Source organism: Polyodon spathula, chromosome 2 (genome assembly GCF_017654505.1).
Source record: "Polyodon spathula isolate WHYD16114869_AA chromosome 2, ASM1765450v1, whole genome shotgun sequence".
Classification (NCBI taxonomy): domain Eukaryota; kingdom Metazoa; phylum Chordata; class Actinopteri; order Acipenseriformes; family Polyodontidae; genus Polyodon; species Polyodon spathula.
In genome coordinates, this window is record NC_054535.1 from 23,047,021 (window position 1) to 23,064,805 (window position 17,785).

Here is a 17,785-nt window from a genome sequence, read left to right on the forward strand (position 1 = left end):
GTTATTGGCATATTAGTTAATAAGGCTTTTGTTGGGAACAGAGAGTGTGAGTGGAGCGGGGAGCGGGGACCGGAGTGCGAGCCAATTGTATATTTAGCAGGGGAGCGGAGCGGGTAATTGCTGGAGCAGAGCAGACATTTCCATCCCACTCTTTCACAGCACTGAGAAGAACTGAGCTCGGTTTTATTTTTCTTAAAACATGTTCAGTTGTGGAATTTGCACAAAGAAATTTAAAAAAATGTGACAAATACAGATTCAATCACTGTAAAGTATTTTCCATCATGTCTGTGCATGGTAACCATTTATTTTCCAGTTTCAAACCAAAATTAGGCACTTTCATATTTTGCAGACTTGAATTGAATTAAAAAAAAAAAAAAAAAAATAAAAAAAAAGCTTTTATATATATATATATATATATATATATATATATATATATATATATATATATATATATATATATATGGAGCTGCCATATAAAAATGTGAGGAACGTCATCAGCGTGTCCATCTGTCTGTGTTTATTACATAGCCTATATTGTTTTTATACAGTTCTACAGTTATGCACCAATACAGCGCTGTGAACATGGTTTATATTCTCTGCACTCATAAGGACAGTTCATACTTGGATTAAAAAAAAAAAATTAAGTTGGATACAGCTTTATATGACCCCAGAAACAAAACGTCCTAGCAATATGCCTTAGAAGTCATTACAGTGATCATGAAATTTACCCACTTGATATGCTGTTGACTTTATAATCAAGTTTACGATTCAGCTCCCCCTGCTATACTGCATGAAAATTAGTTCACTCCTTTAGAGTCGAGGGGGACGAGCAATGAACGTAAATGGTGCCCTGTAAAGGAAACTCTCATCTCCTACCCCGACTTTATTTACACGGGACGCTGCAGGTGCTTGGACTGTAGCAACATACAGACGACGTCCACGAACCAAACATTTAGTGTGGTGATTTATTCAAAGTTAGTGTCCAGGTGGACCTGGTAAGTTCACTTGGTTACTGCAAGACGACAAATGCTGTTTACGACGATTTAAATGAGATCTTTTCTGACATATAAAACGAGATTGCTCTAAAGGAGTGCAGTGTTGTTTAGTGGTTAAAGAAATGGGCTTGTAACCAGGAGGTCCCTGGTTCAAATCCCAGCTCAGCCACTGACTCACTGTGTGACCCTGAGCAAGTCACTTAACCTCCTTGTGCTCCGTCTTTTGGGTGAGATGTTGTTGTAAGTGATTCTGCAGCTGATGCATAGTTCACACACACCCTAGTCTTGTATCTTGTAAAGAGCTTTGTGATGGTGGTCCACTATGAAAGGTGCTATATTCTAATTACTCAATTTTTATTTTACATTAACATCCAACACAAAGTTAAAGAATATTAATGTTGTAATTAATACAAATAAAAATAATAATTGCTAATAGTATTTCGTATTTCTAAGGTCACTAAGTATTAACTTTAATTTAATGTAAATGTACTAAAACTGTTAGATTGTTATTATTAACGATTATCAAAAAAGCAAAGAAATGTCCAGTGATTCATGAGGGTGAAAAAGGTAAAATTAATAAAAAGTGAATCTCGCTTATTTTTTGAAAGAATGAGTGTCAACGACCAGGTGAACCACTTGACATTAGTAGTGTAAAGAAATATACTGAGACTAGACATTTTTCCTTATGTGTTGCAATTAGAGCGATAAAAAACATTCCAGTCCACCAACTTCTTGGACATAATCAAAGACATTTCTTTAGATAATCTTGAGACGACTCTGAGACGAAACAACAAAATTATAAAAATTTTTGGTGACCAGGTGGTTGTATAAAAAAATTGTTTCTGCATCAAATGTATTTGAACTCTGATGAACTAGGTTTCACGTTATAATTTAATAGGTATTGTTTTGTCATATTTTTACAAAAATTATTTTACAAGAGTTTTACTGTAGTCAAAGTGCAATATTCGTTTCCTGCATAGAATATTGTTAAATATGTTATGAATAGTCCTTTTTGCCTCACACCCGTTGAGTACAAAGTTACTTCTTATAACTTATTTTGAACGTAAAAGGAAAACATAGTGGGCCGATTACAATGGATAAAGGGAATGCAGCCATGCATGTCCCAAAATTTATAACTAGACTTTTGACGCATATGTCAGATTAAGTTCGAGAACAGTAAATATTGTCTGAAAACTGACGTACTGTCTAATTCAAGTAAATTTTTCTTTTTGTTTGCATGACATTTTACTAGTATGTAAAAAAAAATCTATCATTAAATTTTATAGGATTATATAGACTTGTAAAACATCCTAACAGTTGACATATTTTGTTTGTCACATGTATATATATTCTGTAAATATAGTATAATCGTAAATCTCGAAAAACTACTCACTTCTAAATCTTTTGTAGTCATTTTTGTATTACTTTAGTATAAATACATGTTAATTTGGATTCATATGTTGTTTTTTTCTGACTTTATGTGAACGAAAAGACACACATTTGCCCGTTTTCCCATAGGAAATTGTGATATTTTGAAATATCACTGTCCTGGTCACAAAAGCAAAGTTTGTGGGGAATAATAGCCATTTTCTATACTTTTGAGGCATAAGCAATTAGGAAATAACACTTACTACCCAGGAACAAAAATTGTGTTACATAGTGTAATTTAAGCAAAGTGGTTCAGGCAGAGAATTCCCTTTAACCTTAGATCTAATCACGTAAACATCAAGAATATTTTAGGGCCTTCCAATACCAGATAAAATTGTCAGTCGAATAGATAGTATCTTATATGTCCTTCATTAAACAAGAGTTTCCTAACTGAATTGTCATTATTATAATATGAATTTTGATATTAGTGCATAGGAATTACATGTATTTTGATTACATAGGCACTCAAAATACTGTGGCTGCACTGTAAATGTACTAGTTGTTAGGTCAGAAAAAGCACTGCAAGTCCACTCCAGCTCCAATGGAAGAGTAGACAAAATTGAATGCATTCTGTTGGGGTGTCTAGCTGTCATGTATTTGCCTCGGTGTGTAAAAAGTTATATTGAATTCCAATGTTGGGCAGTTCAATTAGATGAGCAATTTGTCTTTCAAAATGCAATTTAACAGAAGTGGGGATTGGGTTATTTTATTTTCGACCATCTCTTGGTGTCCCACTATGTCTCAAAGCTATCAGGACACACAAAAGAAATATAAGATTGAACACAGGCTGTAATAAAAAAAAAGGAAACTTACAAGAAGAATAAAAGCTTAGGAGTTCTGATAAATATTTTTTTATTGTATTTTAAACTTTCCATTTGTCATTTTAATGACTTAGGACTCCAGGAAAGGCAGTTTGTTTTGTAAGAAATTAATTTTCAAAAGCATGTGTGACCAGCAAAGAAAAATCTCACAATACATTTATTTCCATGCAAATCAAATAATGTTCCTAAACATTGTCAAAAGTTTCACTGTTTCAATAGCTCTTTAGACTGAACTTTCAAACAAACTTGCAAGTGTTCCTACATAGTGAAATGCTGACTTAAATACACACTTGAATGAATGGTACACTAGTACAAATCTACCTTGAAATATGTACTGTATATACTAAATATATATATCTACATAATGGAACATTATATTTTCTTTCATAGTCAATTCAAATAATATTAATAATGTGTACATTGCAGAATAACTTTGAGCTACAAACACATCTTCACCTGGGATAGCACTGCAAAAACAAGAACTCTGAGCACAGCCAGCCCTAATAGTACCAGGTCCTTTAGTCCCCCTTATGTTCAAATGCCTGTCAGGGCAAGTCCGGCACTCTAAAAGCCTATCTAGTGTGAGCACTCAAGAGTTTGACTGTGTTAGAGCCAGATGGCCCAGTGCAAAGTGAGTGAGAATTCACTCCTAAAAATATGTAGAAGCTGGAGCAGTAAACAACACACTACCCAAACACGCACCAGGCATTTTAGAAGTAGTTAGACTGGCCACAGCCGACCACCAGCCATGGAAGTCCACCGATCCAAGCATTTATTTATTTAGCTATTTAGTTAAGTTAGTGAGTTCATTGTTTTACAATATGCACTGAGGTCTCTCCTTTGCTTTCAGCGCTTCGTGCATGCTGGCCGCAGACAGCCTCCGGTTTATGTTTCTGTATTTGCATCTGAGCAGGAACCAGAAGGTAGTCCTCAGATCCCGGCTGAAGAAGGCATAGATAAGGGGGTTGATGAGGGAGTTGGCATAGCCCAGCCACAGCAAGGTCCGCTCCAGCCTCAGGGGCATGCAGCTGCACTTGATGCCGCAGATGAAGGGTCGGGCAGTGGAGAGGAGGAAGAAGGGCAGCCAGCAGAAGGTGAAGGCACCCATGATGATGCCCAGCGTCCTGGCGGCTTTCTGCTCCCTCTTGAAGATGGAGATGTTCCTGCGGTTGGGCTGGAGCAGCTTGGAGAGCGCGGCGCACTCTTCCGGCACCCTGTCCCGGCGCGGGACATGGCGGTGCTGACCCACCCGCACCTCCTGGTCCATGCTGTAGATACCATTGCGGTTGGGATGTCGTGGGATGCAAGTGAACTTGTGCTTCTTGACGCTGATCTTGGCTGCCTTGTAAATGCGGTAGTACATGATGAGCATGACTGTCATGGGGATGTAGAAAGCAACAGCTGTGGAGTAGACAGTGTAGCCGAAGTCCTGGCTGATGAGGCAGACATGCTCCACCGTTACGTTGGTGGCCCAGCCGAAAAGGGGTGGCAGGGTGATGGAGGCAGACAGCAGCCACACGATGAACACCATCTTCGCCATTAGCCTCCCATTCTGCCGCACCGGGTATGTCAAGGGCCTGGTTATCCCCAGATACCTGAAAAATGAATAGAAATGTTTCTGATTCTTGTTAAAACTCCTTCAATATGTTAGTAAATAAAACATTGCATATTGTAATCAACAACTGGCCGAAACTTTCTAGATTGTAGTCGGTAAAAGGGATGTTTATGCAGTTAGTTTAAGTATTAAGAATGTGATGAGGCAAAGAAAAAGTTCTGACAAGTCAAAAAAATGCCTGAATGTGATGTGATGTGATGTGATTGCTAACAACCAGTCAGAGCACTTAGTTCGATCATGACATTTTATAATATATATTTGAAAACTTTCTCTAAGGTTAGAGAGACCATTTGTGTGTAGCTTACATTTAAAAAAAAAAAAACAATTAAAAATTATGTTGTTTTTCTTATGGTCACATGTAACATGAAAAGCTTATATAGCAAAATACAATTAAGCTTAAAGCTAGGTAGAGGAAGATAACTCAGAACTGGAGCAATTGGAGCCCATAACACCTCACAATGATGGCAAATAGTGTGAAATAGTAAGGGGAAGATAAAAGGCAATTCGGGTGACATAAACCACCGACAGCTACTTTAAGATTTCAGAATCAAAGGCCAAACTGGACAGTCAATAACAAATCTTTGGAAAAATGACCTTCTCAAACTCAAAGTGGAACAAATAATACAACAATAGAAATGTATCTTCCAAAATGACTTCCTTCATTTTAACCCAGTTGTATTTATATTCTATAACAATGGAACCACAAATAGCAAAACACCACTACAGGCAATTCCCAGCACTGAATTATATACTATTCAGACTGCAAGTGCATGTGTACTTTTTATTATGGGTGTCCTTGCATAGATCACTTTAGCAACCCATCAGCTGCATTCTGTATTCTTTAGAAAAGTAAAAAATGATATCCCTTCTACATTCCTTAGGAATTTGCTTTTATGAATGTTATCTTGTTATCGCTATATTATACTGAACAACATATAAGCTATTTGTATTGTTAGTTGTTTAATTCTTCACTTTAGGGAACACTTAATAGCATTCTATGTTATTATGTAATTGATGACCTGTGTGATATCATACATGTGGTGTCCTCTATCCTTCTCCATTTCTGTTTCTGTTTAGATCATCACAGGATTAATAACTAGTGTCCTTTTTAAAGCACTGTAAAAGATGAGTTTCTCCAGTGAGGTGGTTAGAGGACTAGGGCTGTGCAACTTAGTTCCTGCCCCTGTGATGATTTCTCTAAATATTCCTGGCTAGCTGTAAGAAAACTAATGACAGTCAGACTTGAAAGTAGCATCCATTTATTTAGGCAAACACGGTTTGGAAGTTGCATGCAATTCATTTAAGAGACTTTGCAATATTTATGTAAATACAGTGTAGAGAATTTTCAGCTTGAACCTAGCTCAGTCCAGATGAGCTCATACTTCTGAACCTAGCCTCAACATCGCCATTGTCATTGTCATTTGGCATTCTGGGTAAGAGACCAACCATTATAATTAGAGGGGGGGACAGGGAACGACACACATCCATTATTATTAATAAGCTCTTCAAGTGACAGAGTTCTCGCTACAGAATCATTACCCCCCCCCCGCCCTGAAACTATGTAAGTTAACGACAACTATTCTACAAACATCACAGTTTCAGAAGAGACAGAAATTACAGCTGAACACCCCGTATCCATCATTTAAAAGAATATGAAAACACTTCATATTCCAGTTCACTCTTACTCTTTAACACTGTTTAATACAGCTATCGTTACATGCAGGAGATGGTACTATTACATATAGATATGTGTATGTGTAACAGGTCATCACAATACACGGTTTTGGTTCAGCAGCAGTAAAGTTTTTTTTTTTTGGAAGGCACTGTTTAGTGTCATACCCATCTTACACGCTGTGGGTAAGCCCTGTCGCTTTAAATAGTGTGGTTTTGGTGTTGGGTATAAATAAAGTTTAATTACTTTGCATTGAAGTTTGGTTGGGATGGGGTTAATTGCATCCCTGCCAAATCCATATGTGGAATATGGCTGGGTCTTGATTGAATAATTAATCAGCAATCAAGCCCCAGCCATATGGTGTAAAAGTTTGGGTTGAGTATTTGAGGTGTTCTGTGAAGGTAAATGCCCAGCCTGAACATTAGTGTTTTGTGTCTGGATGTGTTTTGTTTAACCCTTTACTTTGTTGCTGTATTTTATTTGTTCTAGTCTTCATTTTGTTCCTGCTTGTCTTGCAAATAAATATGCTCAACAGCGCTTTAACTGCAGCTTCCAGAGCTCCTTCATGATGGTAACATCTTGGGCCACAGCGCTATCCTGTCACACATCCTAATGTTTAGTCAGCAGTTTTTTGTGTCCAGTTCACAGAGTTATGGCATGTCAATGGGGAATTGGTTAAAAGGTTTTTAAAGTATCTTAGGGTGCTAGTTAGGTTAGAGAAGCTTTTGGTAATGCAACAGTATATGAAATTAAAGCAGAGTGCATATTAATATAGGAAGCATTAAAAAAAAAAAAATCCTTACTCCTATAATCATTACTTCTACAATTAAGGAAGTTGACCAGGTATTTAATCCAATAGTGGGGTCTAACACTATAGCATTTCTAACTTTGTGTTCCCTTTTTAAGTGACATAGGGAGACATTTTGGAGAACAATTCCCCCAATATTAATCCCTGATCAAAGTCTGAATATTTTGTCAAATCTCTCGTCGCCTGATTTGGAGTCCTGATGGCATAGTATTCAGCCCCAGCCCCTCTGATATAGTGTTTCTGTAACTTCTTTTGCACTAAACTGTGACACGGCTCACCTAACCTACAAGGCGCTGTATCACAATTGCCATTTTCTGCAACTATGTTTTTTTTCTTGCAAGCTCTTTGCTTCAAAACATCAGGCACTCCCATGCAAATGTGGAACCTGTATTTTAGACACCTAGCCCTTGGGTTTCAAAGCATGATGACACATTTGAGAGCGTAAAACTGAGAACAATTTATTTTGGTGGGCATGATAAATTATTTTTTTATTATTATAGTTATGGCTACTAATTTGATTTATTCCTATACACCCAATTGAACATGCAAGAAAAATATTTTATGCGCCACTTCAGATTCATGAAGCAAATTAGACTTTGCATTCCACTGGGTTAAATATCCATTAGATATCCACCCCTCGCTTTGACAATCCTCCCCAACCAGACCTACCCCGTAAGAAGCAACTAAGTGAGTGCCTGTGAAACTCAGAGAAAGTCCCACTCAGTCTTGAGGTAGTGCCGCAGTTGTGAATTATTCAGTAATCCTCATAATGCCAGGAACAGTTGCCTGGAGGACAGTCTGCTTATTTACTTCTGGATATTTAACCTAACAGGAAGCAAGTGAAATGTAACGTGTCATTTGCTTAAATAAGAAATGGAATGAAATAAGAGTTGTCGTCTTCTCAAACTTCCGAGCAAAAAGAGAAACTCTCAGCCAAACAGAAACATTGCATTACACTACAGTGTTTCTCTTGTTTGTTTTATTCTTTTTTTATGGGTTACAGCTGAAAATGATTATTGATAACATATTTCGTATCATGATAGTTGCATATATTATGATAAAAATCTACTTGGGTATATCATCCTTTTTTTTTAGACACCAAAAAACATCTACTTCAGCAAAGTATACCTTACGGTGATGAACTTCCATGTTTTACAATTAAGAACAAACTGCGATGGCCCTCCACCACCATGATATATACATATACAGTCAGCACTCACATATCCAACTACAATGTGGACTTCCGTGATGGTTAAATGTGTGTGACGCATATTTGATTATTCATTTTGGACCGTTCCAAAAAAGTATTTTTAGAATGAGGAGCCAGTGTCATCTAATGATCTGCCCCTTCGGATCAAGTTTGTTGGAGCTTACCAACATAGAACAGTGTGGCTGAGCCAACATTAAGCCAACATTACATATATTTATGACAGGCAACAAGCACTGAAGCGCAGCTCCTGAACTCATAGCTGAAGCACCATAACACAATATAAAAAGTAAGAGGAATTGAAAAATAAATGAGAACATGTAATCTGAATCTACAAACTCTTTAACCCTATATGATACATTTTGAATAACCCTTTGTACCTGTCCAGAGGTGGGCAGAGTCTTTCCTGGGTCACAGATTACTGTATTATTGTATGGTTCACCGTACACACTCTTCTCTAGAAATAAGGTTTTGTTGACTGTCCAGCTTATCCACATTCCCTAAGGAATTGAATAGCATCCACATGCTAACAAGCTGTGCCCGCAACAGAACACTGATGAAGGCATTATTGAAAAAGTTTGTCTGCTAAAAAATGTATTAATTAATACTGTATTCAAAGCTTTGTATCTATAAATTGTAATTTAATAAAACAAAACTATATATATATATATATATATATATATATATATATATATATATATATATATATATATATATATATATATATATATATATATAGTGCTTGGTTGGACTTGAAAAATGCCCGTACAAGCCACCAGAAACTGTGTGGTGTGACGATCCTGGGGTTTGGCCAGACCATCAGTGGGGCGACATCGTGGATTATCTGCCCCTTTCAGAAACAATAAAATGCTTCATTTTTTTTCACTGCTTTCTTGTCTCACAATAATCATCAGTAAAATGTGTTTTTTTTTTTTTTGGGGGGGGGGGGGATAAATGTACAGTGGTAAAAAAAGTTAAAAGTTAAAGTATTAAGTTAGAAATGATAAAGTTGAGTGCATTTCAGTCCAAGAAGAAAATCCATCAGCAGTCCAAAGCACCTTTGACCCTTGTTCCATAGTCCAATTTCTGTGTTCTTGTGCGTATTTTAGCCTTTTAGTCTTGTTCCCCTTTCTTAACAGAGGTATTCTTACTGCAACACATCCTTTAAGTCCTGATTTCAAGAGTGGCCTGTACTGTTGATTTGATGGACAACGACACCTGTGCCTTCTGCCAGTACTGTTGTCAATTCAACACTTGTCTTCTTTCTATTCCTTAAGGATATTATCTTCAAGTATTGCTTGTTAGACAGCTTTTTGGGTCTGGGTTTGTCAATTGCAAATGATGTTTCTCTATACTTGTTGATTATCCTTTGGATACCACACCTTGAAAATCAAGTGATGCAAGCTATTTCACTCAGTGTTTTTCCTTCTTTATGCAAGTCAAGGTTGTTATAATAGTAGAAAACACTAGTGGAGGCTTTGAGTAAATTGTTGATGCTCATAATGTCCACTGCCAGCTGGCATCTTTCCTCACAAGCACTCTCTGCTTGACCCTCTCCAATTCGGGTTCTGTCCTGCAAATTCCACAGAAACCTCTCTCTCTGCCTCTCTCTCCTCCTTCCTAATTCTCCTTGACCTCTCCTTTGCCTTTGACACTGTTGATGCTATTCTCCTCTCCTCTCTCTGACCTTGGGGATCTCAGCCACTGCTCTTGCCTGGTTTTCCTCCTACCTTTCTAACCTCTCCTTCCACCTCTCCTCCTCCTGGTGTGTCTCTCTCTCTCTCTTCCTCTTCTCCTCGCCCCTCTCTACAGATGTAATGCAAAGATCTGTCCTGGGACCCATCCTCTTTTCACTCTACACCCGCTTGCTAGGCACTAATCTCCTGTTTTGGCTTCTCACCACCTTTACGTGGATGATGCCCAGATCCTCCTCTCCTTTGACTCCTAAATCTCCTCCTGCATCTCAGAATGCCTCTGCTATCTTAACTTGGATGTATTCTCACCACCTCAAACTCCAATTCTCTAAATCTGACTCTTCTCCCACCTCTGACCTCTCCATCTCAGTCTCCCTTGACTATCACTCCCTCCATCTCCTGCTAAAAACCTAGGTGTTATTCTTAACCCCTCCCTCTCCTTCTCTCAAAACATCTCCTCCCTAACAAACAATTGCTGTTTCTTTCATAGCAACATCTACTGAATCCGTACTTTTCTCATTACCTATTCCACCCAACTCCTGGTCCAAGCTCTTATACTACCCAGACTGGACTACTGTAGCTCTCTCCTTGCTAGTCCCCCTTCAGCTCATTAAAAATTCTTCTGCTCACCTTGTATTCTCCCAACTTCGCTCCTCACTACCCCTCTGCTTTGCACCCTCCACTGGCTACCTATCTCTGCTTGCATTCAATTCAAGACCCTTGTTCTTGCCTACCACTCTCTTCACCAAACTGCCCCCTCCTACCTCCAATCCCTTGTGTCTCCCTACACCCCTTCTCTCCCTCTTTGCTCCTCCTCTACAAGCCGACTGGTCATACCTTCCCTCCACTCTCCATCCTCCCCTGCACGCTCCATCTCTTCCCTAGCTGCTCTGTGGTGGGACCAGCTACAGGAGAACTTTAGGACTGCTCTTACTGCCTTCTTCCTCAAGATCAACCTGTTTAGGACTGCACTTTTAGATCTCTTGCGCTACTGCTCCTATATTATGCACTTGACATGCCTGACCTATGCACCACGTTACTGGATCCTCAACTGTCCTTGCACTATTGCAGTTCTATGTTATTGTAGTTATAATTTGTTGCATCCTAGTTCATATTGTATTTTAGTAGTATTATTTGCACTAACTGTAAATTACACTATTTAAATATTAAGCTTGCACTGTAACCCTGTACTGCCCTGTAACACATGTAAGTCACCTTGAATAAAGGCCTCTGCCAAATAAATAATAATAATAATAATAATAATAATAATAATAATAATAATAATCTTGGTGGTTATATAGAGAATAGCTTAAAAAGACTCAAAAAAATATATAGCAGAACTAAAATAGTGTTATATAATTAACATTACTTATTTTCAAACTAATATCAGCAACATGACAAATAGTATTGGAACTCATACCAGGCAAATATCTGTAATAAAATAATAATAATAATAATAATAATAATAATAATAATAATAATAATAATAATAATAATAATAATAAAGAAATATAAAATCATATAGTTCCCATATGTACCAAATCATGTGTGATGTGAAAATGTAATACAGTATTTTTGTAACTGTTCAAGGTCTACCAATTGATAGATGACTAATATATCACACTTTGATAATGTTCTTTATTGAAGGTAGCAAAATTTGATGGGTGCTGTCACATTTTCATACCTTGGCAGTTTTATGTATGAAGGTTCCAGAATTTGATGGGGGGGTGTGTGGACTGTCAAAATGTCATACACTGTTCTCTTGCAAAACAATTTATCAAAGGTGTTCTTGAAGTTACTTACAGCTTCAAGAAAACGCTGTGCTTCAATGTAACAAAAAATATTTTGCTTTTTCATTTAAAAAATGATGTAACTCCCTCTATTACACTTTACCATTCGTTAACAGCAGCTCTCTGTATTTAATATAATAGTAATTAGTTACATGTGGAGTAAAATGTAAGTTTTAACACATATTTCATATGCAAAGACTTGGGTATTGGTTTTTCATGGGCATCCTCGTCTGCAAGGAAAAAGCATCTGGGCATGTGCAGTGCAAGGGGGGAAATAATCTGGGTATGCGCAGTGTACAAAGTAGGACAATTTGACAGGTATTGAGATGACACCTATTCTGTAAGGAATACAAATTGAGAGCAGTACAGCATATAACGTTTTATAAGTTTGAATGACCCATCGTACAACAGAAAAGTAAATTTAGTGACAAATACATCTTCAGTAGTAATTTAAAAACTTAGATGAAGGGGAAAAGACAATCCCATACACTATTCGCAAATAGAGATGTTAAAAAAAAAAAGTTCCCGCAAGGCATAAGAGCAGTCTCACACTGACATAGCAACGTAGCAGCGCTCCTCTGGCAGTACAGCAGTCAATACAGTTAATTCAGAGCAGGTCTTTTAATCTTGCACACTCAAATTCCTGTTGGCAGCACCTGCCATACTACTACTACTACTACTACTACTACTACTACTTTAAACCGTTTTTTTTTTTATTTAATTAGTTAATGGCCAGTCTTTGTTAGCACCCCCTTTTGTTTAGGGGGTGCTGAACTGAATTTTTTCACCAGTTGCCTTTGAGAAGCCGGTGCATACCAGTTGCCAGCGGGCAGCTGGTGTAGCCAGCATAATGACCATTAAAGAGGACGACTACTACTACTAGAGAGACCTCCTGGTGAATCTGCTCCTGGCTCTTGCTAGACTGGCCATCTACAAGACCAGGAAGAGTAAGATCATCGGGGAGGGTCTTTGACTGCGGAGCCATGTTCAGGGCCCTGGTCCGGTCCCGGGTTAAGTTAGAGCACGCCCACGCGGAGTCTGCTGGCGACATCTCGGCCTTTGTCGACCAGTGGGCTCTGGGTGGCATCATTTGACGGCTGGAGTAGTCCTCTAGTTTGGACAGTCCCATTATGGGCTTTTAAATAGGACTACTACTACTACTAAGTAATAGGGCATCTTTTTTGTTCACAACTTTTTGATTTCGGTGTTTTATTTTTATTTAAAAATAAATCACTGTTTTAGTCTTTATCTTTCTCTCATTACACTTGTGTTTGTTTGCAAGTGCAGACTTATTTTTTAACACTTATTTTATTCATACCTTAAAGGTATTCGGTTTAAGTTTTTATATATTTTTATTTTTGTGCATACACAGCTGTTTTTAGTTTTTATTTAAAAATCCAATTGTTTTTCAGTCCCCATTTCTGCTGTGGGGAGGGGCAGCCAGGTAGCACAGGCCTTGTGCTCCTTTGTTAAACCCCTGCCCTTTTAGAATTATATTTTTATTACATAATAATAATAATAATAATAATAATAATAATAATAATAATAATAATAATAATAATAATAATAATAATAATAATACCTGTCCACGCTGATCACGCACAGTGTCATGATGGAAGCGGTGCAGCACATGACGTCCATGGCAATGAAGACATTGCAGAAGAACTTTCCGAAGAGCCACTCCCCGCCCACCAAGTCTGTGACAATGACAAAGGGCATGACCGCCAGGGCGACCGATAGGTCCGCTGCGGCCAGCGACACCACCAGACAGTTAGAAGGCTGCCTGAGCTTCTTAACTATACAGACCGAAATGATGACGAGCGAGTTCCCACCAATGGTGGTGAGGGTGATGATGGAAAGGACAATCCCGATAATGACTTTCTCCACGTCCCCGTACCACAAGATTTCCTCTCCGCAGTCCGTGGAGTTGGTCCTGTTGGCAAACTGCAGCTCCTGGGTCGGGAGCTCGGGGGAAGCGGGGAAGGGCCCCTCAGTCACAACCAAAGATGGGGGTAATCCCAGCCAGTGCCTAAGGTCCTCTGTTTCCCCCAAGGAAAGGTAACTGTTAAATATTGGACTCGGGTTGCCGTGTACAATCATCCTTGTCGGGTTTTAAAAAGCACTTATAATTCCTTCTAGATGCCCTTAATTTGCACAGCAGGTTAAACTCACTCTAGTCATGTTTGCAGATACGGACTGAATGTTACATGCCTAACAGCTTGCACATTAAAAATAAATTTATATATTTATATAACATAAATGAATGGAGTAATAACAACAATTAAAAAAAAAAAAAAAAAAAAAAAAAAAAAACATTTAAAATCAACAATGTATACGTGAATAAGAACAATCACACATTATGTTAACTAAAGATTAAACATATTTGCTCCCCCCTCCTCTGAAATAAGGTCACAATTGCCTTGCCGTGTCTGTAATCCAAAGTTTGATCAACACATGCCAACCTCCTTAGCACTTCTACTCCCATTGAAACGAGGAGCAATACTGCGAATCATTCCGTTAGAACCGAGGGGCAAGGTAGCGTATACTCCACAGGGACATTCACAGCAGCGGCAACCTCACAATTCCATTAACTGTGGACGTTAACGGATGACTTGCAGCTCCATTCATGTTTTTCTAATTACGTTCAAATCCACCAAGAAATATTTTTTTCATTTAACAGTCAAAATACTAAACAAAATGAAACAACCCTTGGAGAGGCACATTCATTTCAGGAAATCCACATTCTTTCATGAATAAATCATTGCAGATACTGCGCGACAGCCACAGAATGAAGACAAATGCACGCACGTCTGCAGCAATAGCATACTATATGTAACCAGCAGTGAAACTCGCTCTCCAGTCCAGTTGTTAAATCACTGCAGGCAGTGATTTGATGGTTTATTAATAAATACAACAGAGTTTGTTCGCTCGTTTTCTTTCTACATTATGAAACCTGTATTATGCATCCAAGTCTGTGCAACTTTTTAAAAGTCAGATCCCATACGTCTTTTAAAATCACTCACCATTTTAAGATGTTTTTATATAGCAATATCGATTTGAACGATTCTGATGGCGAACCAAAAAAAAAAAAAAAAAAAAAAAGCTAATACATTTCTTATATTATTTCGTCTATTTGTATTCATGTTCTGTTTAAAGCCGATTGTTTTGCGCCACCTGCTGTGAAAGCGTTTGATATCTCATGCAGTCTTCTATTCACTGTCCCGATGTGATTTGAGTTCCGCTATTATAATACCCTGGCAAAGCCCTTTGGCGCGGTAGTTACTTTATTTAATTGCACTTTAGATCTGTTTTATTTTGAAACGCACTCTGAAGACATTACATCAAGAGTACAATGATCTATTTCTGTGGGTGTGTGAAACACGGACCAGAACCCGATTCAGACCTTGAATGTATTTGTACCCGGACAGGTCCCTTAAAAACGTATTTACACCCTAACAAGGAATTGAGCAGTTGTGAATCGGTTTCTTCTTAAAATACATTTCAGTGACTTGAGTATGACGAGGAAACTGACTATTTGGATGACCACATCAACCTGCCTCTATATTTTAAACCTTTCCAAACTGGCGCTGCTTAATTCTTGATCTTATCCTCAAAACGTTCGGAAAAAAAAGACACACACACACACACACACACACACACACACACACACACACCAATATAGCCAACTTTATATGCGAACTATATACTTTTTACAGTCCAGGGAACAGCAACAAAAGCCAGACACATCCAGAAAAAAATAACTTGAGCAGCTGCCGAATCTACAAGTACTGCCCAAGTTGCCAAGCATGTGCGTATCCATACGGATTCAAAATTAGGCTTTATATTTTATTAATTTTATTTATTGTCCTGATTTTATGCAGCTGCAGGTGCACTCTCGGAGTGCCAGCAACTCTACTGCTGCAGCTGAAACAGAAATGCAATATATGTGTTTTTGTTTGGTTTTGCTTTTTTTTAGTTTCTGCCAAGCACTGGCTGCCTGATGCCGATCAAGGAAACTGTAGAGGTACGCTGACATGTGTAATGATGACCCTTCTAGCCGAATAGGCACATTATATGTGTGCGTAAAAGACTACAAACCTCGCTAGGGTTGATTCACAGAAACGGTGCGGTCTCTACACAAACGGAGCAGTGCAAAATAACACAAGGCACATTACCTAAAGAAATACAAAGTTGGAAGCTTAAGAAATAGTTTATAATATTTTCTCTGCCCTTAATGAAATATAGTAGGCTAGTTAACAATAAAATCAACAAAGTTCGTTTTGTTATTATTATTATTATTATTATTATTATTATTATTATTATTATTATTATTATTATTATTATTAAGAACATAAGAACATAAGAAAGTTTACAAACGAGAGGAGGCCATTCGGCCCATCTTGCTCGTTTGGTTGTTAGTAGCTTATTGATCCCAAAATCTCACCAAGCAGCTTCTTGAAGGATCCCAGGGTGTCAGCTTCAACAACATTACTGGGGAGTTGATTCCAGACCCTCACAATTCTCTGTGTAAAAAAGTGCCTCCTATTTTCTGTTCTGAATGCCCCTTTGTCTAATCTCCATTTGTGACCCCTGGTCCTTGTTTCTTTTTTCAGGCTGAAAAAGTCCCTTGGGTCGACACTGTCAATACCTTTTAGAATTTTGAATGCTTGAATTAGGTCGCCACGTAGTCTTCTTTGTTCAAGACTGAACAGATTCAATTCTTTTAGCCTGTCTGCATATGACATGCCTTTTAAGCCCGGAATAATTCTGGTCGCTCTTCTTTGCACTCTTTCTAGAGCAGCAATATCTTTTTTATAGCGAGGTGACCAGAACTGCACACAATATTCAAGATGAGGTCTTACTAGTGCATTGTACAGTTTTAACATTACTTCCCTTGATTTAAATTCAACACTTTTCACAATGTATCTGAGCATCTTGTTAGCCTTTTTTATAGCTTCCCCACATTGTCTAGATGAAGACATTTCTGAGTCAACAAAAACTCCTAGGTCTTTTTCATAGATTCCTTCTCCAATTTCAGTATCTCCCATATGATATTTATAATGTACATTTTTATTTCCTGCGTGCAGTACCTTACACTTTTCTCTATTAAATGTCATTTGCCATGTGTCTGCCCAGTTCTGAATCTTGTCTAGATCATTTTGAATGACCTTTGCTGCTGCAACAGTGTTTGCCACTCCTCCTACTTTTGTGTCATCTGCAAATTTAACAAGTTTGCTTACTATACCAGAATCTAAATCATTAATGTAGATTAGGAATAGCAGAGGACCTAATACTGATCCCTGTGGTACACCACTGGTTACCACACTCCATTCTGAGGTTTTTCCTCTAATCAGTACTTTCTGTTTTCTACATGTTAACCACTCCCTAATCCATGTACATGTGTTTCCTTGAATCCCAACTGCGTTCAGTTTGAGAATTAATCTTTTGTGCGGGACTTTGTCAAAAGCTTTCTGGAAATCTAAATAAACCATGTCATATGCTTTGCAATTATCCATTATCGATGTTGCATCCTCAAAAAAATCAAGCAAGTTAGTTAGACACGATCTCCCTTTCCTAAAACCATGTTGACTGTCTCCCAGGACCCTGTTACCATATAGGTAATTTTCCATTTTGGATCTTATTATAGTTTCCATAAGTTTGCATATAATAGAAGTCAGGCTTACTGGTCTGTAGTTACCTGGTTCAGTTTTGTTTCCCTTTTTGTGGATCGGTATTATGTTTGCAATTTTCCAGT

General features: G+C 38.0%; 1 protein-coding gene across 1 annotated transcript; it reads right to left on the bottom strand.

Moving 5' to 3' along the window:
• Positions 1-4,058: 4,058 nt before the first annotated feature.
• LOC121326309 (5-hydroxytryptamine receptor 7-like) lies at positions 4,059-14,130 on the bottom strand. Its single transcript, XM_041269565.1, has 2 exons — positions 13,613-14,130; positions 4,059-4,839 (listed from the first exon to the last, which is right to left on the bottom strand). The coding sequence occupies exons 1-2, from the start codon at positions 14,128-14,130 to the stop codon at positions 4,059-4,061; spliced, it is 1,299 nt and encodes a 432-aa protein (XP_041125499.1).
• Positions 14,131-17,785: the final 3,655 nt, after the last annotated feature.

What these genes read in the sequence shown, in the direction of transcription:
- LOC121326309 (XM_041269565.1), bottom strand. Translation starts at nt 14,130, where the DNA reads ATGATTGTACACGGCAACCCGAGTCCAATATTTAACAGTTACCTTTCC. An exon ending in TGCGTGATCAGCGTGGACAG is followed by an intron (nt 4,840 to 13,612) that starts GTATTATTATTA and finishes TTCATTTTTCAG; the next exon opens with GTATCTGGGGATAACCAGGC.